Source organism: Callospermophilus lateralis, chromosome 2 (assembly GCF_048772815.1).
Source record: "Callospermophilus lateralis isolate mCalLat2 chromosome 2, mCalLat2.hap1, whole genome shotgun sequence".
Taxonomy (NCBI): domain Eukaryota; kingdom Metazoa; phylum Chordata; class Mammalia; order Rodentia; family Sciuridae; genus Callospermophilus; species Callospermophilus lateralis.
Window position 1 is genome coordinate 208,501,304 of NC_135306.1, and position 23,590 is coordinate 208,524,893.

At 63.9% G+C, this 23,590-nt stretch overlaps 1 protein-coding gene across 9 annotated transcripts in view; it reads right to left on the reverse strand.

Annotated features, from left to right (window-relative positions):
- The window catches only part of Shank2 (SH3 and multiple ankyrin repeat domains 2), a 355,852-nt gene that overhangs the window by 177,943 nt on the left and 154,319 nt on the right, over nucleotides 1–23,590 (reverse strand). For all 9 annotated transcript variants that reach the window (XM_077108956.1, XM_077108955.1, XM_077108953.1 and 6 more), the window contains 3 exons: nucleotides 21,756–22,074; nucleotides 13,137–13,306; nucleotides 7,540–7,653 (listed from right to left, as the gene is read on the reverse strand). In XM_077108956.1, the coding sequence (XP_076965071.1) occupies nucleotides 7,540–7,653; nucleotides 13,137–13,306; nucleotides 21,756–22,074 (603 nt within the window). The remainder of the gene's footprint in view (nucleotides 1–7,539; nucleotides 7,654–13,136; nucleotides 13,307–21,755; nucleotides 22,075–23,590) is intronic.

Below are 23,590 nucleotides of genomic sequence, written 5' to 3' on the forward strand. Positions count from 1 at the left end.
TTCTGGAGGGAGCACTTCACTTCCAACTGCCCGCTCCCCAGCAGACACAGGGCTCATGTTAGGCTCTGTGAGAAGAGGCAGTGGACCAACTAGAGCTGGCCCTGCTGCCCGTGGCGGGCCGCAGCGCCCACACCTGCCTCTCCAGCCACGAAGGGATTTGCAGACACACGCCTGCCCGGGACAGTGTGGGTCCCAGGGAAAGGCCAGCCACAGCAGGGGACAGGCAAACGTGCCTCACTGACACAGGCACCCCTCCAGAGCACTCAGACACTGACCACAGCCATCAAGAAGCAGATCGCTGCCCCAGGAAAAACGGGCAGAGACCGGACCTGGTGGAGGGCAGGCACAGGTGAGCCACGAGCACCCAGACGGCCCCAGGGGGCTGAGCGAGGGACGGCGGGGCAGCGGACGTGAGACCACTTGGCCCACCGCCAGAGTAGCAGGGGTCATCACGCTGGGGAGTCAGACTTGATTGGCATCATTCCTCTGTCATGTCCTTTAAATCCTGGTCACCATGACCAGCATCGACAACACCATCATCACTACCACCTGACCATGATCTCCATCACCAGCACGATCACCCTCATCATCACCAACACCACCACCATCTTCACCACCATCTTCACCACCATCATCATCACCACCATCATCACCATCACCACCACCATCACCATCATCTTCACCACCATCACCATCACCATCATCATCACCACCATCATCACCATCTTCACCACCATCATCACCACCACCATCACCATCATCACCATCACCACCACCATCACCATCATCTTCACCACCATCACCATCACCATCATCATCACCACCATCATCACCATCACCACCACCATCATCACCACCATCACCATCACCATCATCATCATCACCATCATCTTCACCACCATCACCACCATCTTCACCACCATCATCACCACCACCATCACCATCATCACCACCATCACCACCATCATCATCATCATCACCATCATCTTCACCACCATCATCATCATCACCATCATCTTCACCACCATCACCATCACCATCATCATCACCACCATCATCACCATCACCACCACCATCATCACCATCATCACCCTCATCATCACCAAAACCACCACCATCTTCACCACCATCACCACCATCACCACCATCATCATCACCACTATCACCATCATCATCACCATCATCATCACCATCACCATCATCATCACCATCACCATCATCATCACCACCACCATCATCATCATCACTATCACCATCATCATCACTATCACCATCATCATCACTATCACCATCATCATCACCATCATCACCATCATCATCACCACCATCACCACCATCACCATCATCATCACCACCACCATCACCACCACCATCACCATCACCACCATCATCACCCCCACCATCACCACCACTACCAACACAACCACCATCATCATCATTATCACCATCATGATCACCACCATCACCATCACCACTACCATCACCACCACCATCACATCACCCTCACTATCCCCACCATCACTCCCACCACTACTACCATCACCATCACCACCATCATCACCCCACCATCATCATCATCACCATCATATTACCAACACCACCACCATCATCATCACCATCATCATCATCATCGCCACCATCACCATCACCATAACCACCACCATAATATCACCCTCACCATCACCACCATCACTACCAACACCACCACCACCACCACCATCACCATGACCTCCATCACCATCATCATCACCACCATCACCATCATCATCACCACCATCTTCACCATCATCACCATCACCATCATCATCACCACCATCACCACCAACACCAACACCACCAACACCACCACCATGACCTCCATCACACCACATCACCATGACCTCCCCACCACTATCCTCACTGTCATCCTCACCACCCCGTCCACCGGAAGAATCCCCACCCATCCCCAGCAGCAGCAGCAGCACTGTGACCACGGGCACCACCCCAGAATGACCACTGACATCACCACCACCACTCGTGGCTCTAGGAACCCCTCCTCCCCTCTCGCCAGGGGTCACAGGCCCGAGGTGGTCCTCACAGTGAACCGGCAGTGGAGCGAGGCAGTTGACACCCAGTGTCCCTGGTCTGGGACCTTGCCATCTTCTCGGGGTCAGCAGGGAGCCCTGCCCCTGGTTTCCACTTACACACGAGACGCAGCACTGAAACACCACACTTATGCCGCGGTTTCTCACTAACGGACTCGTGGCCAGACCCAGGGGGGGATCTGGAGGTCTCCCCAAGTTCCTAATTCAAGGTCCATCCCTGGGGACGCCCCAATTTCAGCTCAGCTTGCCGAGTTCTTAGGACGAAGTGTGGACGGTCACCTGCCCATCCTCCTTGATGACAGAAGAGGACACCGTGCCTTGGAAGAGGGAGGCAGCGAGCCTCGGTGGCCAGTGGGCATGGCCATGATTCCCCTCCTTGCTGGCCACAGCACCCCGTTCTTCCCGGACACTGCCACGACGCAGCTAGACAGGCCAGCATCAGGGTCCCCTGACCAACACAGAGGGCTTCTGCCAGGAAGGTAAAGGGCCTCTGGGCAGGCCCTTGGTGGTGAGGGTGATGTGATGGTGGTGTCCCTCGGGAGGGAGCTTCGCCTCGGGCTGCAGCACTATCCCCTGCCCGAGAGCCCAGCCAGGGGCCACGTGGCCCAGGCCACACAACAGGCCTCACAAGGAACATCACGGCGACGTGCACAAGTGGGCTGGAGCCCTCATGCTCTGCTGGACAGAGGCAGGGGTCCTAAGGCTATGAGAGGGCAGGACCCGTGGTGGAAGGGCCTGGGCCCCAGCAGCAGGTGGAGCAGAGCACAGCCGTCCAGGAGACGCCATGCTGGTGGTTACCAGGCAGGAAGAGATGTGCAGCTGTGGGCCTACTTGTTACAGCAGCTGACGTGTGCTGCCTGATACGCACCAGTGCCAACACAGAGAGCAAGTGCGTCCTGTCTGAGGAGCCTGCGCTCAGGGTCCCGGAGGAACCCAGGCACAGCACTAGCTAGCAGCTCCGGAGCTCCGCCTTCCGGGGGCACCCTCGATGGCCCAGCGCCAGGGTCACATGCGGCTCCTTGCTGCCAACCCACGGGTTGCCGTGTGCAGAGACGGGTGTTTTACACAGGGCACTGCCCTCTCTCAGGCATGGAAAAATGGAATCTACGGTCAGGCTCTTCCCCGGCCCCTGAACAGGTCATCTTGGGCCTTTAGGTTTCAGACAAAGGAATCCACCAGGGCTGCCCAACAACCGCGCGGGGGGACAAACTCAGACAGCTGACCCGGGAACGGACGGGTCTCTCCACCTATCCACGGTGGCAGGTGGACATGAGATCAGAGGCGGTCAGGCTCTGGTCACTACGCTAGCCACTCTGTGAGGGAGGCTGCCCAGACCACACAGGGCTGAGCGCAGCGTCAGCAGTTACGAAAAAGTCACAGCGCAGCGCGGTGTCCCCCGCCCACCTCCTCCACTGCCGAGTCGGGGCTGCGGTGCCACACGGTCAGAAGGGATGATGCGCAGGGAACCACCAGGTGTCACAAACACCTGCTTCCCAGGAAATCGGAGCAGCCGGGCAGGCGAGCCCTCACCTCCCGCTGTCCACGGAACCGAGCGGACCCTGCGGAATTCGACCCACTCGCCACACAGGGCCTCCACTCACTTTGCAGATGGTGCCCAGCTGCTGACCACTGTCACTAGGCGGGAAGAACGCAGCTGTCCTGCCTCGGGCAGAGGCCTTGCCCGGCCACGACCTCACGGGCTCCTGGTGTCCACTCATTCACCCCGGTTCAGGGTTCCTGGGCACCTGACGGCTCACTTTCCACGTACAAAGCCCCGCGGTGGTCTGCACGGAGGGCAGCGCTCCCCAGGGCCTGCACAGGCCAGCCTCGTGGAAGGACACAGCCAGATGGGAATGTGGAAGGGGACCCTGTACCACCTTTGGGATATTTGTAGGGTCTGCCAACTTCCAATGTCAAAGAAAGCCACCCAAAGCACTGACCAGGAAAGAAAAGAGTTGGAAAAACTGGACTTTAAAACTCAAAACTTCCACTCATTAAAAGGCACATTAGGAAACCAAAAGGTGAACCGCGGACGGGAAGGTACCAGCAGCTTGTCTCTGACAAAGGACTGAGACGCAGAAAATGAACAAGAGGACTACAGACCAGGACGAGACGGAGAACACTCCAGTCACAGATGGACAGGCTCTCCCCAGACTGCCCAGACGAGGTCACGCTGTGGCAAACCAGCTGCACACAACACTCAGCGACAATGGTCATCAGAAAATGCATGTGACACCCACAGTAAGATGCCACTTCCCACCATCAGAATGGCTGACGTTAGAGACTGATGTGCCCATGGTGGATGACAGGCGAAGCAGCGGGAGCTCCTGCAGCCCGAGCATGCACCAGGCGGCATAGTGGCTTGGAGGACCTTGTGGCAGTGTCCTATGAGGTTGAGCATGCTCTGCCCCGGCCACTGTGCACCTAGAGAGGTGAATCCCCTTGTCCATAGAAAGATGTGCACAAAATCATTCCTGCAGCTTTGCTTGACATTAGGTAAATGCCAGTGTCCATTACCAGGAGGGCAAACGCACAGGCTGCGGGACTCGGCAGTGAACAAGCAGACTACTGGGGCCCGCGACCAGGGGGCCGAGGACCCGGCACTGGGCTGAGTGGAAGAGGTCAGGCCCACATGTACAGCTGTGGGGTGCCATCCCGGTGACCTCCAGCAAGAGGCAGCACTCTGTGGTGGCAGGGTCCAGGGAGCTGCCCAGGAGGGGTGTGTAACATGGCTGGCCACACCAGGGTGGGGACACCCCACCCCCCCGGCAGCTGGAGGCACAGACAGTTGTCCAAGCACACAGAGCCTCTGCACAGTGTGCTCTTACTGTATACAGTCACACTAAGTCACCAAAAGACGGTGACAGTCCACAGGCTCAGCAGCCCGGGGCCAGCAGTACCCGAGCTGCCAACAGGCCTCCCTCCCGCCCTGCGTCCAGCTCAGACTCCAGCTCCTGTGGGCGCTGCGCTGCTGCCCTCACCCACCCAGGGCCAGCCTGCTGTGGGACGGAGGCCCTCCACCGTGGGACAGCTGCCCGTCCAGGTGCTGCAATGGCACCGCCCCACCCCAGGCTGCTCGGGTCCTACCCGGCACCGGCACCTTAGGGCACCAGGGCACCCAGGTTTCCAGTGGAATTGCGGCTGCTGATCGGGTCCCCGGACCTGGATTGTCTGGGTGGCCCCCTGATGTCCAGTCCTCCTAGGGGAAGACCAGGAGGGTCCAGGAGGTGCAACGAGACACGAACCCCAACCCTCAATCGCTGGCCTTGGGGGCGAGCACGGGCTGCCCAGGAACGCCACGCTGGGCAGATGGGCCGGCGAGGACTGCCCCCTGCTCAGCGCAGGGAGCTCGCTGGCGGTGGCCGGGGAGGCGGCAGCGAGGAGGACTCCGTGCCAGGCAGGGAGTGGGGCCTGGCCCCTAAGTGCAGCGAGGACGTGTGCCCACTTGTCTGGCTCTCAAGCCCCAGCAAGGTGCCCGGGCCGGGGCACATGGGACATGGGTGGTGGGAAGACACAAGGCACCTCTGTTCCACCACCGCCCGCTGCCAGTCGGGATCCATCTGATCTGCCTCCCCAAATGGCCAGCTGGGACAGCGTGAGGGGTCCTGGAGCCGGCCTCTGCCAGGCAGAGAACACTGAGTCCTGCAGGAGCAGGAGGGCCCTTCCGGGAATCCCCATGGTGTCCCAGCCTGTGTGCTGCCCTGTCCCCACCCCACAGTAATCACTGACCAAGCAGCCAACCCCGGGCCCTGGCTCGGGATGAACACCAGCCCCAGGCTCCACCCCACGGGGCTAGGAAAAGCCACAGGCTCCCACCTGGGGACACGGCCACCTGGATAGTCCAGGTCCAGGTGGTGGGAAGGCCCCAACAGCGACTGGGGAGGCGGCAGTCCCCTGCCCTTTCCTGTCCACTCGCCAGAGACCAGTAATCTCCAGAGGATGGTGAGAATGGGAGGCCCAGGACCCCTCCGCGTGGCCCTCCAGGGCTGCCTGCCCAGGGGTGGCACAGCCAGCGACACCCAGCGGCACACCAGCATCTTTATAGGAAAAGCACAGAAGGGTGGCCCAGGGTGGCCGAGGTCCTCGAGGACAGACAGGCTGTGAGCCTGCTGGGGGGTGGGACAGAGCAGGGGTAAGAGGTGGGGCAGGGGAGGATCAGGGGAGGACCGCACCGGCCAGGAGGTGCAGCTGGCTCCGGGGCTCAGCGTGTCCATCACTGTGTCCAGCAAAACCCGCGGCTGCTGCCTGCTGGCCACCAACCCCTGGCCACCCTCCCAGCAGAGCATGCTCCTGTTCTCTTTCTAAGGTCCGGCTGGCCGTGCCTCGCCCTGACCCCCACAGCCTGGTCTTGGGTGTGCACTGAGCAGCCTCCTCCAGGGCTCAGCACAGAGCGAAGCCTGCAGCCCCGGGGGCAGAGTGGGCCCGGCACAGGGGGAAGCGCACCGGGCCCTGCGAGGGGACGCGGAAGGGCCTCGGCAGCCAGGCAGGATGGCGAGCCGGGAGGTGGGGCAGGGGCGGCACAAGCGAGCGTGGAGAAGGTCTCCTGACGAGGCCAACTTCCTGCTGGACGAAAGTGCCCTGTGTGCTGCCCTGTCCCCACCCACAATAAACACCAGCCAAGCAGCCACCCCGGGCCCCGGGACACAACCAGGGACCCCGTCAGACAGACACGCTGCACTCATGCCCCTAAACAGGGACCCAGTAGAAATACTAAACAGACGCGTGGACAGAGGGGACACCAGTCAATAACAGGGAGGAGACCAGGGATGGGGAGGAGAAGGAAAGGAGGACGTTCAGAGACCACAGAAGGGTCAGCCAACCCACCAGACCCCCAGCTCCGGCCCTTCCTCTGGAGAAGTCTGCCTCTGTCACTTTTGCAATGGACTTGCTGCTTGCTGGCCACTCTGTGTCCATTCTTTGCTGAGCAGAGACTGGGAACCTAGCACCCTGCGGTGACTGCGCAGGCCCCAAGGCCTGGGGAGGGCCGACTCCCTGCTGGGCCTCAGGAGCCGGGCAGTAGGCACATCTGAGAGAGCTCGTGGCCACAGGGCCCAGCCCAGCAGGCCGGTGACCTCTGAGGGCCTGTGGCCCCCCTTCCCCTGCCCTCCCACGGGCATCTCCTGTCACCGCCCACGGCCACGCCCGGCCCTCGCGCCTTCAGAACAGATCTACGGGGTTCCTGAGCCATGGCCGCCCGCGTGTGAGCAGCTCCAACATCTGCACGGGGTGGGGGGAAGGCACGCGCCCACAAACTTCCTGTCCCAGGACACGCGCCTGAGCCGCCTGGCGCTGGGCACTCGCGCCACCTTGCAGGAGTTCCTGGCTTGGGCGAAGCCCACAAAACAGAACCAGCCAAGTGTGTCCAGGATCCAGAGGAGTCCCCCGTCCACCCCACCACAGCCGACCCGCTGCGCGTGGCAGGGAGCGGTGACGGTGGCCGCGGCCGAGGGCTTACCTGCCTGGCCCTCCCTGGGCTTGCACTGCACCTCCTCCACGCACTCGGCCGGGAACCACCCAATGTGGCCACGGGCGCTGCCTTCCCAGAAGCCACCTTCGCCGATGCTCAGAACTAGGGGACAAGGAGGGAGAGAGTTAGTCAGAGGACACGGGTGACCCGCCAGGGACTTCTCCCCTGAGGACACCAGGCTGGGCACCGAGGTAGGGAGGGAGCCGGGAGGAGCCCCACGGCCTGGCTCAGCGTCTCCAAGAGCAGGACAGAATCCGCAGCAGGAGGGGACAGGCCGGGTGGGAAGGCCCACTGGGCCAGCACCGTCCCTGGGGCCCCGGCCCTGGCCTGCCACCAGGGAGCCACCGATTAGGCTGCTGTGGGTGAGCGTGCGAGTCTCTTTCTGACTCTTGGCAGGAAAGCCCCACCTTTAGAGAGAAGGCAAGGAGCCACACAGTGGCCGTGTCCTTGGGGCCCACTGCACAGCTGGACAGACACAGCCGTCCCCGTCTCCAGGACGGGGAACAGCTCAGTGCAAGGTCCGACACTTCCACCCTGGGTGGGGTGCCAGGCACACAGTAGGTCCTCGGGCTGAAGGGATGAGGGTATTTGTCTTGAAGCCTCGCGGCTGAGCACAAGGGAGGGACACGGGTCCACAGATGCCGGGGACCAGGGGAGTCACGAGGACCCACGGCTCCCCACAGCCCCATTTGATGCTCTTCCAGCTGTAAGGGTGGACTCGGGTGGCACGTTGGGGAGGGACCCCCCGTGCCCCCTCCCCTGCCCCACCCGGAACGCAGCCGCGCTGAAGGGCAGGGGTCTCCACAGGGGTCTTCTCTGACAGCACACGGGGTGCGGCGCTCCGGCCTGCAGAGAGGGCTCGGGCGGCAAAGGCCTTCCTGCCGCCTCAGTTTAACCCACAGCCACGTAAAGATCATCTGGCCCCTGACTGTCGAAGGTCAACGGCACAGAAAACCGGGCTTCGCAGGATCTTGCCTCGTCACCTGAAGAGTGACCCACATGGAACAGACCACACACAGCTGACCCACGCGGCCAGAGCCGCCAGCCCAGCTTCCTCCCAGGACCGGGCCAACCCCTTGGATTCCACGCAGCCCAGCTGCCCGACGCTTGGCAGAGCCCGGCAGAGCGCAGAGCCCCGGGCAGCAGGGAGGGAGCAGGGGCCTCACAGCCCAGGCCTTTCATCCTGCTGCTGAGGGAGGGGCTGCGTGGGTCCAGCTGGGACCTTCCTGGATGGTCAGGCCCTGCTGGCTGCACTCACCCCGCCACACGTGGGCAGCTGCTTCACCTCTCTGTGCCTCCGTTTCCTCTTTGCTGGGGGCATAAGACTCCTGAGCTACCGCGCCGCTGTGGGTGCCAGGTGTGAGTGCCAGGCACGGCCAGGACCCCACTGCTGGCTCCCTCCATGCTGTCCTCTCTGGGTGGGGGGCAGCCTCGAGTCCTGTCCCGGCTCTCACACGCCCAGCGGTGGCCATCCCAGCTTCACTGCTGCTAGCAGCCACCTGAGTCCTGCACCGGGTGTGGCCCCTGCAGGTTCTGCACTCCCTGAGGTGGGACTGTGGGGGGAGTTGGGTCCCTCACCAATCGGTGACTTAATTCACCGAAGTAACCCTCCTGTCCCTGTGAGGAGATGCAGAGGACAGAGGAGTCCTCTGTGGGGAACAAGGAAGGACGCTGGGCCAGGAGTCAGCAGCCCTGGGCCCGTTCTCTCTGTGGGGAACAGAGGAGCCAGGTCCACTGAGCTCCAGGATGCCACCTGGCTCCTCGTGTTGTGATAGGATGGGCCAGGGCAGCTGTCCCCTGAGCCCTGGCTGCTGACCACACTGCAGAGGGGTGGAGGGGGGCACTGACAGCACAGTGGTGAGGGGCCAATGTGTGGCACGAGAGCTCTGCCTCTGGGTGGGGCGTGTGCAGCACGTCCAGGGCCCTGGGAGCCTGCGAGAGGGAGGACCGCCCAGCATATGCCTCTGTCCCCACAGATGATGCTGCAGGGCATCCGAGGAACGGATGGGGCACTGCTCTCTATCTTCAGGGCCAGCGTGCCCTGCTACCACGCCCAGCACCCTGGTGGACCTCTCCCTCCAGGACCCTGCAGCCTCCCTGGGCAGCTGGAAGCCAGACACCCCCTGTCTGACCAGCTGGGTGGCCGAGGGCGGGGAGCTCCCCACCTGCCACACCGGTGCCCTACGCCCTGTTCACTCCGTCTGGTGCAGGAGCCAGCCAGGCCATGGAGGAGCGGGGAGGACCCGGGGGCCACCTCCCACACTCTGCCCTGTCTCCTGTTGGAATGGACCCTGGGGACGCCGGGATTTCCACACAGGTGCACTTTGAATTTACCCAGGATGTGCAGGACTCTGGGGTCACCAAGATGGTGCCAGGAGGGGGTGACACAGACGCTCTCTGTGGGGATGTCTCTTACATGGCACCCTCCTGTCCTGAGGCCTCTCCTCTTGCTCCACACGCTCCTGCCCCTGCCCCAGGCCATGCCCAGCTCTTCCGGGGGCTGCCCTTCAGCCTAAGCCTCAAACTGGGCCCTGGCTCTCCCACCGGGCTCCACCCACATGTGCAGCTGTCCAGCAGGGGTCAGCTGCACAGAATGACTGTCATGGACCCCCACAGATGGATCAGCAACCTGGGAACCAGAAACGTCACCAGCCTAGAAAGCAGTGCCACACACCCGTCCCCACATGGACCTCCCCACCATCCTGCCACATTTATGGAGGCCACAAAGGCCCAAGGGACGTGGCTGGGCAGGGGTCACTGGGAAGGCCCTGCAGGTTCCTTGTAGTCCTGCTTGACCAGAAGGCCCATGAGCCTGGCTTGATGGGGGAGGGGTCCTCTGGAGTGAAGGCCCAGGGCTGTGGCAGGGGCTCAGCTGACTGCAGAGCCTGGGCTGAGGGGTGGACCAGGTGGTGAAGGGGGTCCCGGGTCGGGCAATGTCCATGGCAGAGGTGAGAGGCACGCCACATGTGTGCATAGCCTCCAGCCTCCCTGGCCTCCTGGGCAGTGGTGCCCCCCATGCGGCTGACCGGCTGGGCAAGCCGTGGTTTTCTGCAGGGTCATCCCTGGTGCTGACCTGGTGACGGTGCTGGAACCTGCCTGTCCCCACTGGTGGTGGCCGCATCTGCTGTCACCTGAGAGGAGGGTGTGAGGGGCATGGGCAGGGGGGACAGGGAGGTCCTTGAGGCTGGGCTTCTCTAGCCCCTGTGCCCTGCTGGCTCCGCTGTGGTCAGAGGAGCTCACAGAAGCTCGTGAGCAACAGCCCTGCCAGTGGACAGGTGTGGGGCTCCCTTCTGCGCCGATGCCCCTCTGCAACCTGCGAAGCCTGGTCGTGAGAGGTCATAAAGGGCAGGTGCAGATGCAGACCCTGTGAGCTGACTCCCCACACGGTCCCTGCCCAGCGGGATCACTAAAAGGGTCTAGTCCAGGGAAGCCCACGCCCCACTGCACGGGACCTGCATGGGCACCCAGGTTGAAGCCGTGCCCAAGGCCCCCACCTGGCCACCTGCCTGGCCACCCGCCTGCCACATCTGCAGAGGCCACGCCCTGTCGTCACCACCACGCTCTGTGGGTCCTTGCAGGACCTGCTGAACATCCCTGATGAGTAGGGAAGTCTCCCCCCCACGAGGGTCACAGGCCAAAGTTCCGGTGGCAGCTCCGTGGGGTCTTACATTTGCAGTTTAGAAACGTGCCAACAGACTCCTGGCTGAACCGTGTCCGAGCAGCTCAGGGGTCTGCTTACAGCCAGGACACGAGACCCCCTGGATGACACCCCAAGACGGCTCCCAACCAGACCTAGTGCTGAAGCAGAGCAGGAAGGGGGGCGACTGCAGAGAAGCAGCGGGACTCGGGGTGCCTGCTGGGGGAGGGGCGGGGACTGCGAGGAAGTCCCTCTCCAGGGAGAAGTCCACCCGGCAGAGCTTCAGGACCACCGCGGGCCCTGAGGAGAGCAGCGCAGATCCCTGGGAAGGACAGCCCAGAGAGGGGCGTGGCAGGCACGACGCCCCACGTCTCCAGTCAACCCCAGGAGGCATGTGCAGAGCAGGTTCAGGTAGCTCAGCTGGAGTCACAGGACCTGCAGGAGCACGGGCTCTCCCCTGGACCTGCAGGAGCACTGGCTCTCCCCTGGACCTGCAGGAGCACGGGGCTCTCCCCTGGACCTGCAGGAGCACGGGCTCTCCCCTGGACCTGCAGGAGCACGGGGCTCTCCCCTGGACTTGCAGGAGCACTGGCTCTCCCCTGGACCTGCAGGAGCACGGGGCTCTCCCCTGGACCTGCAGGAGCACTGGCTCTCCCCTGGACCTGCAGGAGCACGGGGCTCTCCCCTGGACCTGCAGGAGCACGGGGCTCTCCCCGGGCAACTGCGGAAACAAAGAAAGATGCTGGTGGGATTGGAACAGCAGACTCTCCCCAGCTCAAGGACGTGGCTCCACAGGCTGATGGCCAGAAAGCAATGGAAAATTACTAGACACTTGAAGTAAGAGAAGGAACCATGTTCCCAAGGGGAGGAGAAGCTGCTGAGCCCAGACCCAACATGAACCCGATGTTGAGACCATCAGGTGCGGTTGGGGGAGTTAATGTGGCAATTATACCAATTGATAAAACAACACGTTTTCAATCAACAAAAAATCCCACCAGAGTAACAGGAAGTCTTGGCAAATAAGAAAATAAGCACAAGAGATGGAAAACCCAGTGAACATGGAATTTCTGAAATCATGAAATTCACAGAGGACGTCAGGAAGAGGAAGGAATAGACTTGTTGAACGCTGTCAAGTGACCAGGCAGTTGTGACGCTGGACCAGAGACAGGACGGGGCCCTGCCATCTCGAGACCCTTGCAGAAGCCCGGAGAAGTCAGAGAAAGGCACCGATCACCACCGTGGGCCTGGTGGCCCGGGCAGAGGGCAGGACTGGAGCGGGCCGACGGCACTGTCAGGAGCCCACTTTCCATCCCATCCCCTGCGCTGCTGGAAGCCTGTCCAGGGCAGGGCCTGAGCGTGATGCTGGGCACGCGCGGAGTCCCTCCATGCTCCACTCAGTGAGTTCCCACTGGCCCCGTGTCCCCACGGCCCCCCCTGACCTTCTCTAGCTTCCCTGGGGCCTTGAGACTGGCCTCTGATGGTGCCACCGATGACCGACACGCGCCGTCTGTGCTCACCTCCCTGAAGTGCCTCCCAGACTGACGGTGCCCGTGCGGGAGCGTCGCTGGCTCCCCAGTGCCCTTGGAGACAGCCCACCTCCCTCCCGGCAGCCGAGGGGGGCTTTCCAGGCAGTCCCAGGATTCTGCTGAGAATCCCTCTGACCAGGCGGACCTCTTCCTTTGAGGGCTGCAGACACCAGGCCTCGGCTACAGCTGGACCGTCCAGCTGGACACTCAGGCCAGGGCCTGCCCAAGCCCACCTGCTTGGGGTCCTGGGGTTTTCTGGTGGGGGAGGCCCTGCCCTTGGCTGGCTCGCCCCTGCAGCTGTGGGTCTGCCCTCCAGCCCCGTTCCCCACGCTGACCCCCGGTCTCTGCTGCCACCCCAGCAGGTCCTCCAAGGGGTCAACGGAGGCTGAGGGGCGCTGGCTGGCCCTGCCCCAGACACTGACCTTTGACCCTGTCTCCACGGTGAAGGGGGATCTCGCCATCGACTTGGGGTTGGTATGGCTTCACGACGACGAACAGTCTCCCAGGCACCGCGCTGTAGAGCTTCCGCTTGGGCCCCGGGTACTCGAAGGCCGAGAGGGAGTCCTTGCTGGCACCAGGGGCGAAAGGTGGCCTGGAGGGAACAAGAAGGGAGGGGAGACGAGGTCAGAAAGCCCACGCTCCGCCGCCACTCCAGGCTGCCAGCCACGCTCCTCCCGCCACGCCAGGCTGCCAGCCACGCTCCTCCCGCCACGCCAGGCTGCCGGCGTCACCTTGACCCCACCAGGCTGTGGGCGACGGCGATGTGTATGGGCTGGGCGGCAAGCGTGAGGGCCCAAGCTGACCCAGCAACTCTGTGGGCACATCCCAGGGCAGGAAAGGCAGGGCATCAAGGGGATTCACGCCCTCCCTGGCCCCCAGCAGCACAGCGCACCCAGCGCACGGTGGCAGCCTCCCAGGTGTCCCTTGACGACACACTGTGGTCCTTCCACACGGGGGAGCATTATTCAGAACTAAAGGGAGACTCTGACGCGCGCTTCAACATGCATGGACCGAGGACACTGTGCTCAGCAGGAGAGGCCAGTCGGAGGCACAGCAGGGACCCCAGACAGGGCCGCCTGCTGTCACCAGGGCCACGCAGACAGCACTGCACAGGGCGCCAGCAGCTGGGGAGTCACACTTGGTGGACAGAGCCACAGCCTGGGGAGGCCGAGGTGGACGGTGCCCCGCAGGGTGAGCGCGCCCAGCGCCCTTGGACCGCGAACTTGAAAGCGATGAAGATGGCAAACCTTATGTTCTGGATATTTTCCCACAATTGATAAAAGACTCGGGTGGTGGTGGCAGTGAAGGGGAACCCTGGGTCCCACTGTGCCCATCCACATGAGCGGCCGTCAGAGGGCGAGGAACACCCAGGACCTCTAGGAACAGCAGCTATGTCCAGCTCCCGGCCCGGCTTCCCCGAGGAACCCGGATCTTTATTTGCTTTGAGTCTCTGATTTCACAGAGCGATTGGGTGAGGCCAGCCCCCACCTAGAGGTCCCCAGCAGTGGCCAGAGATGGACGGGCACCTGCAGAGCAGCTTTTATCTCATCTTGCTCCCTGGACAGTGACAAGGACAGGCTGTCAATGGGATCGACCGTCTTCATTTAATGTGAACCCCGTGTGCCTCTCATCCTGTGCACACCCCGGAGTGCACCCTGAAATTCGCGGCAGGGTTTGGTTTGTGCCTCTGGAAAGTCAGAGACGTGCCGCTATGTTGCGGTTCGTCGTGGTCCCTGGTTGCTGCTCAGCGTCACGATTGTGGGATGCAGTCACGGAGACCCTGGCTGGTGTCTGGAGGAGCTCAATCTGTGTGTGCGTAATTGGGCTGTGGCCTGCTAAACTTAGACCACGATTCATACCATACCCAGGAGCGGAGGAGACTGGACGTAGGGTCCGCCTGCTCAGCCCCAAGGCCCAGATTTGTCCTTGACCCACATGGAGCTCCGAACACAGAAAACCAGGCCACCCGGCCTCCCGTGGCCCAGGGGACAGCCTAAAGGCTCACCTGGGTGCTGGGGACACTGGGCAGGTGCCCTGTGGCCTCCCCTGGGCTTTTCTCCCACTGAGTGACAGCTGCCGACCTGAGGGTTCCGAATCCTGCCACTGCCAAGCAGCCTTGGCGCAAGGTGGAGACGCAGGGTGGGTGTGGCCTCCGTGTCACCGCCTCATTCAACCCCTGCTTGCCTGGACAGGGGCCTCCATTGTGGGGCCCTGTGGAGGTCACTGTCCCCGAGCACCCCAAGGGCTGCGTGGCAGTGACCCATGAGGAGCCCTTGGCTGCACCACGCCTGTCTAAGGTGCTGCTGGGTAGCCAGCGGCACCCCACAGGGCTGGGCAGGGTGGAGGCTGGCCCACCACGCTGGGGCCACCTGCCAAAGTGGCCTTCATCCCTGGCGCCTTCTCCTCCCATGGTGACGGGACAAGGACAGAGCTCTCGCCTGTGCCTCCAGGCCTTGCTCCTCCCCGGCCCTGCTCTCCCCAGGGCCGCCCCAGAGAGCAGCCTGGATGAGCAGTGGCTGTCCCCTTAGTGTGGAGCACGGGGAGGCCAGGCCAGGGCACCCGGGGTCCAGCCCACACAGCGAGATGGGTCTGCAGCTCCCTAGCCCCAACTGCCTGCGCTTCCTTATGTCCTGGCCAAGAGCAGCAGCTGGAGTTCCAGCCGTCTGAGGGCCAGATCCCTGGGCTCTGAGTCTCCGAGAGCTGGCACTGAGGAGTGGGGTGATTGGATGAGGGAACTGGGCCACTTCCCAGCCACCCCGGTGAGTGGGACGGCCTCCACACTGAACGTCTCCATTCACCCAGTCCTCACCCTGGGCAAGCTCACTGCTGGTGGGCTCAGCTGCAGGGTGGGACGGGCTCACGGGCTCACAGGCAGGCGGGGAGCGGCACAGGCCAGAGGACGGAGGGTGCCCGGGGAGGCCTGGAGGCCGGGTCAGCGAGGAGGGGCAGGGCTGGTGGCAGATGGCCTGGCCCTGGGGCCTGCCGGTGCCTCCCAGGCTCCTCTCCTGCAGAGGAGGAACAGGAGGAGCTCCGGGACATGGCCAGTCATAGGCTCTGGCACAAAGGGTGGCATGTCCAGCCCGGAGGTCCCCGGCTGGGCTTCTCTGACGGCTGCAGTCCAGAAAGCTCAGAGCCCACCACCCCCGCCCCACGGCGGGCTTCCTTCCCTGGCCTCCTGGGCCAGGCGCTAGCTGGCCGCAGTGGGGCCTCTGTCCGTGTGCCAGCCAGGGCCACCCCTGGCTCCAGGTGGGGGGTGCCCAGATCCCCACCTGGGACAACAGGGGTTCACCAGCAGCCTTTCCCACGTCAGCCTCTCTACTTGGCTCACGGGGCCCCTCTCCACCTCCGGGTGGTGCGTCCTCCACTCCCCTGGGAGGTATGAACTGCGACCGTGTGACTCCACGGCCCCAGGTCCTCCAGGGTGTCAGCGCCGGGCACGGCACACCTCCCTCAAATCTGCAGTGGGCACGCACACCCTCGCTGCATGCAGAAGGGGGCATAACTCAGGCTCAGGTGGCCACCTGTCAGAGAGCAGGGACCACAGACGGAGAGCCCAGAGTGCCACAGAATGCTCAGGGAGCAAAGGTGTGGACTGTCATCCGTAGGTGCCCAGCAAGCACCTGCTCCCCAGGTGCGCCCTCCACCTCCCTCACCTGCTGGCCAGGCCTGATCCTGGGGCACCTTGCCCATCGCTTTGCCTAGCCTCCTCAGTGAGGTGCACTGTACCCTGGGGGCAGGTGGCACACAGGGTGGCGAGAGAGCCAGACGTCATACCCCACCCTGCTCCAGCAGGGTCTGTGCCCCACTTTCTGGGTCAGGACTGGGCTGAGGGGAGCACAGTGACCACCCTCATGGAGGAAATCGGGTCCCTGTCCCACTGAGAGTGGGCTTGCGTGTCCAGGCCCCCCTACCCAGGGAGGCAGAGAGAGGGCAGGTAGGGTGGGCACAGAGCGGAGCCACAGGGCACCCCGGCCACCTTCACACCCACGCACCTGTCTAGATGGGGCTCTGTCCCTGGGGAGGGGTGCACAGGTCCCCAGAACCCTCCAGACCTGCTCCCACCCGCGCAGGAAGCAGGAAGAGTCCCTGACGCCGGAAGCCCATGGCTACACCCAGGGGTTCCGTGGCCTCTGAGTGCCCTGTCCCCTACTGGTCCCTCCCCGGCACTGAGTGGGAAACTGGCCTCTGCCGGGGGCAGGAGGGCCAGGGGTGCTGCTGTCCCCTTCCTCAGGAGCGGGACCTGGAGCTGTTCTGTGGGCCCCCAGGACCATCTTCCCATTTTGTCCTGAACGCCCAGAGGTGGACAGGGCTCGGGGAAGCCCATGGTTCCCAGCAGACACAGCCAGCAGGTGGCCAGCAAAACCGAGCTCTGCCTGCTGGCCTCATCCCAAGCCTTTGCTCCCTGCTGAGCTGAGCCTCCTGGGAGCAGATGTTTGATGAGAGGGTGGCCAGAGTGTCCCCTGGGTGGGTGAGGCCAGAGCGGCCCTGGGGACCTGCTGCCCAGTCTCTGAAGAAAGACATGGAACCCATATGCTGCAGGTGACCCTGGCCACCCACCCTTGGTGATGGGGTGGGTGGACCCAGGCGTCTCCCAGGGGTTCTCAGGACTGTGGCCCAGTTGTGCCCCTGGGTACCAGTAGAGGGCGCCACCTTGGGCTGGGTGAGTGCAGAGCCTGCGCCTGAGCAGGGGCAGGGACGGTGCCCCCGGTACAGTGATTTCCACCCCTCTGCACCCATGTCTGCGAGGACAGGGACACACAGGGGCTGAGGCGAGGGAGACGGACGGTCAGGGGAGGTGAGCGGGAGACGCAGGTGGAGCTGAGGACCAGGATCGGTGCAGGTGTCCCTCCCCTCCTCCTTCTCCATGATGCCCAGCCACAGGCTCTGGGCTGGCCTGGCAGCAGGGGACCGAGGAGTGCCTTGATGTTCAAAGTGGGAGCCCTCAGCTCCCCGTAGGCCTGGGTGACCACAGGGCCTGGACCCCCAGCCCCTGGAGCCCCTCCTGTTAGGACATGGTCAGGACAGCCCCAAGGGCTCCGTGAGGCCCCTGTCCTGCTTCCCTCCAGGGGCTGCTCCCCTCCTCTGCAGGAGGTCAGCTCCTCCCTGGGGTGGCGGTCCTGCCCAGCACAGGCCCTGGATGGGAGGGAGCAGGCCACTGGTGCCAGCAGGAGTCCAGGTGGGAGCCCTCACCCCACCCACCAGGGCTGCCCTGAGGCTTGGCCTGAGGCTGGCTCCGGTCCCCCCAGGCGCCCATCAGCTGCCCGCTGTTTCTGTGTCTGGCGGCCAGGCAAGCAAGCTCAGTCCCGGGGAGGGGAGCCGGGTGGCGCCTCCCCTCGGCTGTGAGCACACACAGGGGACAGGTGGTGTGGGCTGCAGGGCCTGGGGCAGGTCCCCTCCCTGCTCAGGATGCCGTCTCTCCACCAGCCTGGCCATCTCCGCTTCTCCTGCCTCTTGGCCCCAGCCAGCGTCGGCCCACCCCCACGGGGACGCTGGACGGGGCCCAGGAGCTCCAGCGGCCGAGGACTCTTTCCACGCTGCCCACCCTGCAGGCTCAGCAGAGCTGCCACGGGACTTAACTGCGACCAGGTCCAGGCTGCAGCATGTGACTGCTGTGCAACCCCATGACCCCTCCCCCCACGCACATGAGGTGGCACCAGGAGGCCACTGTCCCCGGGAACACTGAGGCACAGAGGCGGGTGACCTGCCCAAGGTTGGGGAAGCGGGGCTGGTGCTGGGCCACCCAGGGAGGGACAAGGGTTCTCCAAGCAACAGGGGGTCGTAACCCCACCTTTTGGGCTCTGCTGGTGACCAGAACAGGCCCTGGAGCCCCAAGGCCATCAGGAGGCCGGGGCCAACGTGCCCCTTCCCATGTCCCATTAGCCTGCCCCGCTGGCCCTGGCTGCCCCAGGAGAGCTGGCGGGCCCATGGGGGATGGGGCCCTGTGCTAAGCTTCAAGTTCAACGGAGGAGCAGAGGGGTCACTGGGCTGGGATACCAGGCTGGGTGTCCTCCCGTCACCTGGGCCAGACTACGCCCTTCCCCTGCCTGTGTAGAGGTCAGCCCTTTCCCCAGGCACAGACCGGGGAGCCTCACCCTGGCCACGCTGCTCCAGCCACGAGGCCCCAGCTCCAGCTGGCTGGAGGGACATTCTGACCCCAGCTTGGTCAGTGCACTGGCCCCACACCCTGATGTCCATGCCCTGGATGTCTGCAGACTCATGCACCTGGCTGTCCCTGTGCCCAGGTGGCCTCAGATTGCCACTCCATGGGTGAGTGAGCAGGGTGGCCCGCTGTCCTCTGCACGCCCTTGCTGTGCACAGACTCGGCCCCAGCGCACGTGGCCTGGCACAGGGCACAGGGCACAGGGCACAGGGCGGCACCTGCAGCCCCACCCCATCCTGCCTCCCCGGCCCCCTCCCGCCTGCTGGGCAGTGCCACTGAAAGGCCCTGGCAGGACCGGGGTTCAGGGAGGACGTGCGGACTGGTCGGTGCCCATGGCGGGGCTCCCCTGGAGCATAGCTGCTGTCACCAACAAGGGGCTGGTCCTGGGCAGAGGGACAGGCAGACTCTGAGGGGGAGGACGGAGGAGGGGCCAGGCCAAGCAGCACTGGCTGGTCAGGGTGCCACCTCAAGGAAGGGTGACGGCCAGGCTGCAAGGACCTCCTGACTCAGGGCCGGCAGCAGGCCCTTGGTTAGGGGACGGGCTATCCCGCCCACGTCAGGGAAACATGGCGAGTCGGTCACCCTTCCAACAGCTGTGGTGACTGGGGAAGGCCTGGCGGAGCCCTGGGCTTGCTGGACAGGATTCGGGCTCTTGGGCAGTGAGGATGGTGCACGAATAAGGCACTGCCCTTAGTGGCTCCCCAGGGGCCTTCCTTTAACCTGAGAGCAACCTGAAGTCGGTCACTGTCTGATCCTCATTTCATAGTCCACAAAGACGAGGCACAGAGTAGGTAAGTAACAGCCTGCAGTCACACAGCAACTGAGGTGTGGGCCAAAAGAACATGTCCAGGAGTCCAGGCGCTGATCATGAGAGTCAGGCTGGCTGCTGAGGGCCACACATGTGCACACACACGCACACAGAAGCAGCCGGACACACACATGCGGCCCTGTGTACACACAAGTGCATCACAATACACACCAGGACACATTTCACAAGCAAATAGGTACGCACACAGATGCACACACACACGCACAGGGAGCACCCTACATGCACACACACAGGGCACACGAACACGCAACCCACATGTGCACATGCACAGACACGCGCGCTCGCCCCTCCTCCCGGTGCTCCTGTGTGGCGTGTCCGACACCCCTGCCCCACGCCTGCCCCACCTGCTAGGCCTCAGGGGGGAAGGGCCATCTCTAAACTGCGTCCTACTCCAGCCGGTGGGTGGACTGGGGCCTCGGGGGACCCTCTATTTAGCTCTCAACTGTTCTTAGCACCTGGACTCCCCCCGGGGGCTGCTCAGAGCCAGAATCTAGACCAGCACCAGGAACAGGCACGTGCTTCAGCTCTACTGGGCGGGGCGGCTGGGCTGGGAGCTCAGGGCCTGCTGGACAGACGGCTAGGAGCTCAGGGCCTGCTGGACAGACGGCTAGGAGCTCAGGGCCTGCTGGACAGACGGCTGGGAGCTCAGGGCCTGCTGGACAGATGGCTAGGAGCTCAGGGCCTGCTGGACAGATGGATGGGCTAGGAGCTCAGGGCCTGCTGGACAGACGGATGGGCTAGCAGCTCAGGGCCTGCTGGGTGGACAGGTGAGAGGCTGGGCCCTGAGGGGAGACCTGTGTTCCATCCCCACATCAGTGCGCCAAGCTCCTAGACCCCAGCCCCGGCCTGAGGTCAGCCAGGACAATAGCTCCCTCCTGGACCGGACCACAGGGCACTGTCCCCTCCCCATCACACCCTGCTGCAGGACTGGCCCAAGGGCAGGACCTCATCCAGAAAGACTTGGTGTGGTCAGAATGAGGAACCAGGCAGCAGTGGGGGCCAGGGAGGGGCTGCGGGTGGCCCCAGGCCCCAAGCACCAAGTGCTAGACCAAACGTCAGCAGGAAAACCCAGGCCCACGGGCCCACGCCCATGTGAACTCCCATCACCAGGCCCCAGACCCCGGGACCTGGTCTGGCCCCGCGCTGGCTGTGTGGCCCCGGGACCTGGTCTGCCCCAGGACCTGGTCTGCCCCGCGCTGGCTGTGTGACTCAGGCTAAAGTAGGAGTGGGGGTCCCCGTGTGGGCTGTGGGTCTCAGCAAGCACTAGCTGGTGTTGAAAGTGATGGTGACCGACACTGCTGTCCCTTGGAGTCCCCAAACATCAAACCCAGACCTTGAGGCCCCAACAGTGAGTGGAACCTAAAGCCCCTTCCCCGCCTAGGAGTCTTGGAAGGGAGGGTGACGAGGCCGACTGTGCCCAGGGCTTGGTGCTGGCACCAGTGCAGCTCCCTGGATGTCCAGGGCAAGAGAGTACGGGGTCCCTTTGGCCTGGAGCTGGCCTGTCCGGAGGCTCCTGTCCCCTGGACTGCCTCAGAGACTGACCGAGGGGCTCCGTGAGCCCCTGCTGTACTGGGCAGTCGCACCCTGTGGCTAAGACCATTCCTGCGGCTGCTGGGGACACGGTGAGCCACCCTTGGGGTATGAGGTGGCCTCTGAGCCTCGGTCTAGCCTGTGCCAGGGCTCCGCTGCCACTCTGCGGGGCGTTGCGAGGACGGTGCGCTGGGCTGACAGACCTCATGGAGGGGTCGCCGGGCGCGGTCCCACTTGCTGCCCCCCGCCCTCCTGCTGTCTCACTTTGGAGACCAAGATGTGGGTGTGCAAGGGCGGGAAAGGAGGCCCGGGCTGGCACCCCCTGCCCTGGCTCCTCCCAGGAGTCTCCAGCTGCCCTAGGCCTACAGAGCTGCCCACTGGCGCGAGGCTCTGGAGGGCGCACCCAGCCCAGAGGCCCCGCGGAGCAGCAGCCAGGCTCGCTGGCTCCAGCCCTGGGCGGTGGAAGCGCGAGGCCCCTCGGCGCGAGGTCCCCTCCCGAGGCCTGGCCCTGCTGCTCCTTACCCCACGTGCCAGTGTGGCTGCGGCCTCTTGCCGTCCTCGCCGGCACCGCCCAGCCTGTTGAGCGACGGGGAGTGGCTGCGGGGCCCGGGGGTGTAGCTGGCCACGCTCTTCGCCACGCCGTCCGGCTTGCTGGGCATCTGCTGCAGCAGCTGGGGCGAGAGGCTGCGGTGGGCGGTGGCCGTGGGGCACACGGCCCAGTCGGGTGTGCTGGCATGGAGGTTGTTGTCGCTGTTGGAGCGCAGCAGGACCCGGGGGGCGGCCAGCGTGTTGGGGAGCCGCCGCCTGCGGTTGGAGTAGGCCGGGGCCTCTCGGAAGGGCACTGGGCAGGAGAGAGAGAAAAGAGGTGGGTGAGTGCATCCAGGTGGTGACCCCGGAGGCCAGGCTCATGCATCCAAGCCCCCATGCGACCCGAGGGCGAGGGGCCGGGCTCTCTGCGGGGCTCCAGCTGGACTCCCAGAGGCCAGGACTCACCCTCGACATGGAGGCAGGGGTGGAGACGGCAGAGGGGGCCTCCCCTGCCCCAGGCTCCAGCCAAGGCCCAGATGGAAGGGACCTGGTCCCAGCTTCCATCGCCAGTGCCCACCCCTTCCACAGCCTGGGAAGAGGCAGCTGGCTTAGACACACGTGGGGACAGAGCCCCGTCCAACAGGCAGCTAGGACTCTGAGCACTGCAGTGTCCCCCCCTGAGGACTCGAGGTGGGCCTCTGTGTGGGAAGAAGTCCACAGGCTGGGGTCGAACCCTGGGGCTCAGAAGGGGACAGCTTTTAGAGAGAGGCCCTCCTCCAGGCAGTGACGTTAAAATGGGTCACCAGCACCGGCCCTAGTCCCACAGGGTGGTGTTCTTGTAAGAGGAGACCAGGACACGGACACACAGAGGACGCCATGCGAGGACACAGGAAGGAACCGCCGTCTGCCAGCCACGGACAGAAGCCTGGGGGAGCCAGCCTGGGACCCCCGGATCCCGGACTCCAGCCCCCAGGACCCGAGACAAAAACCATCTGCTCTTTATACTCGGCCCAGGCCCAAGGTCCTCGCTACAGGGACACTGGCAAGCGAACCAGGCTCCAAGTGCCCGGGTGGGAGTCCAGCCCTTCAGCCCCGACAGGGGCCCTTCCTCTGCCATCAAGCTGGAGCCCTGTGCGCCGAGAGCAGGGGCTCACCTTGCCTGGTTCTGGGACGTCTGCAAGAGGCCAGGCCCCCACCCGCCCGAGCCCAGTGTGCCCGGGGACACGGAGGGGATGGCTGTCCTGGGGAGCCCAAGGGCTGTGTCCACCCTGCAGCAGCCCTGGTGCTCAGAGGGCTGGTCCTTCCACAATGGCCCTCCAGGCTACAGGGGACAGACATGCCACCAGCCCCTGAGAGGCCAAGGATGCTGGGTGTCACCCCCGCTTGTCAACGTCTGTGGCAGGCTCTGTACTCGCATGGGGTCTGCATTGCCAAAGGCCATTGCAGCTGTTGGGCCGACCAGAGCCGTGAAGCCAGAGGCCACATAGTCCTCCAGGGAGCCCACCCAGGGAAGGGACCTCCTAAAGGAGACGTGTACCATGGGTGGCCAAGGACAGGCTGGACCTCTGCCCCTGGTGCTCAAGGCCAGAGAACACCATGAGGCCCATCAGAGGAACCGAGGATGGTTGTGCCTATAGTAGGGCCAGTGGACAGTCCCTCGCAGGGGTCACGGGGACAGAGGTGGCCCTGGCAGAGCTCAGAGGGACAGAGGTGGGACTGGAAAAGCTCACAAGGATAAGGAGGCCCTGGCAGAGCTCAGAGGGGACACACGTGGCCCTGGCAGAGCCCACAGGGGAGAGAGGTGGCCCTGGCAGAGTCAGTCACAGTGC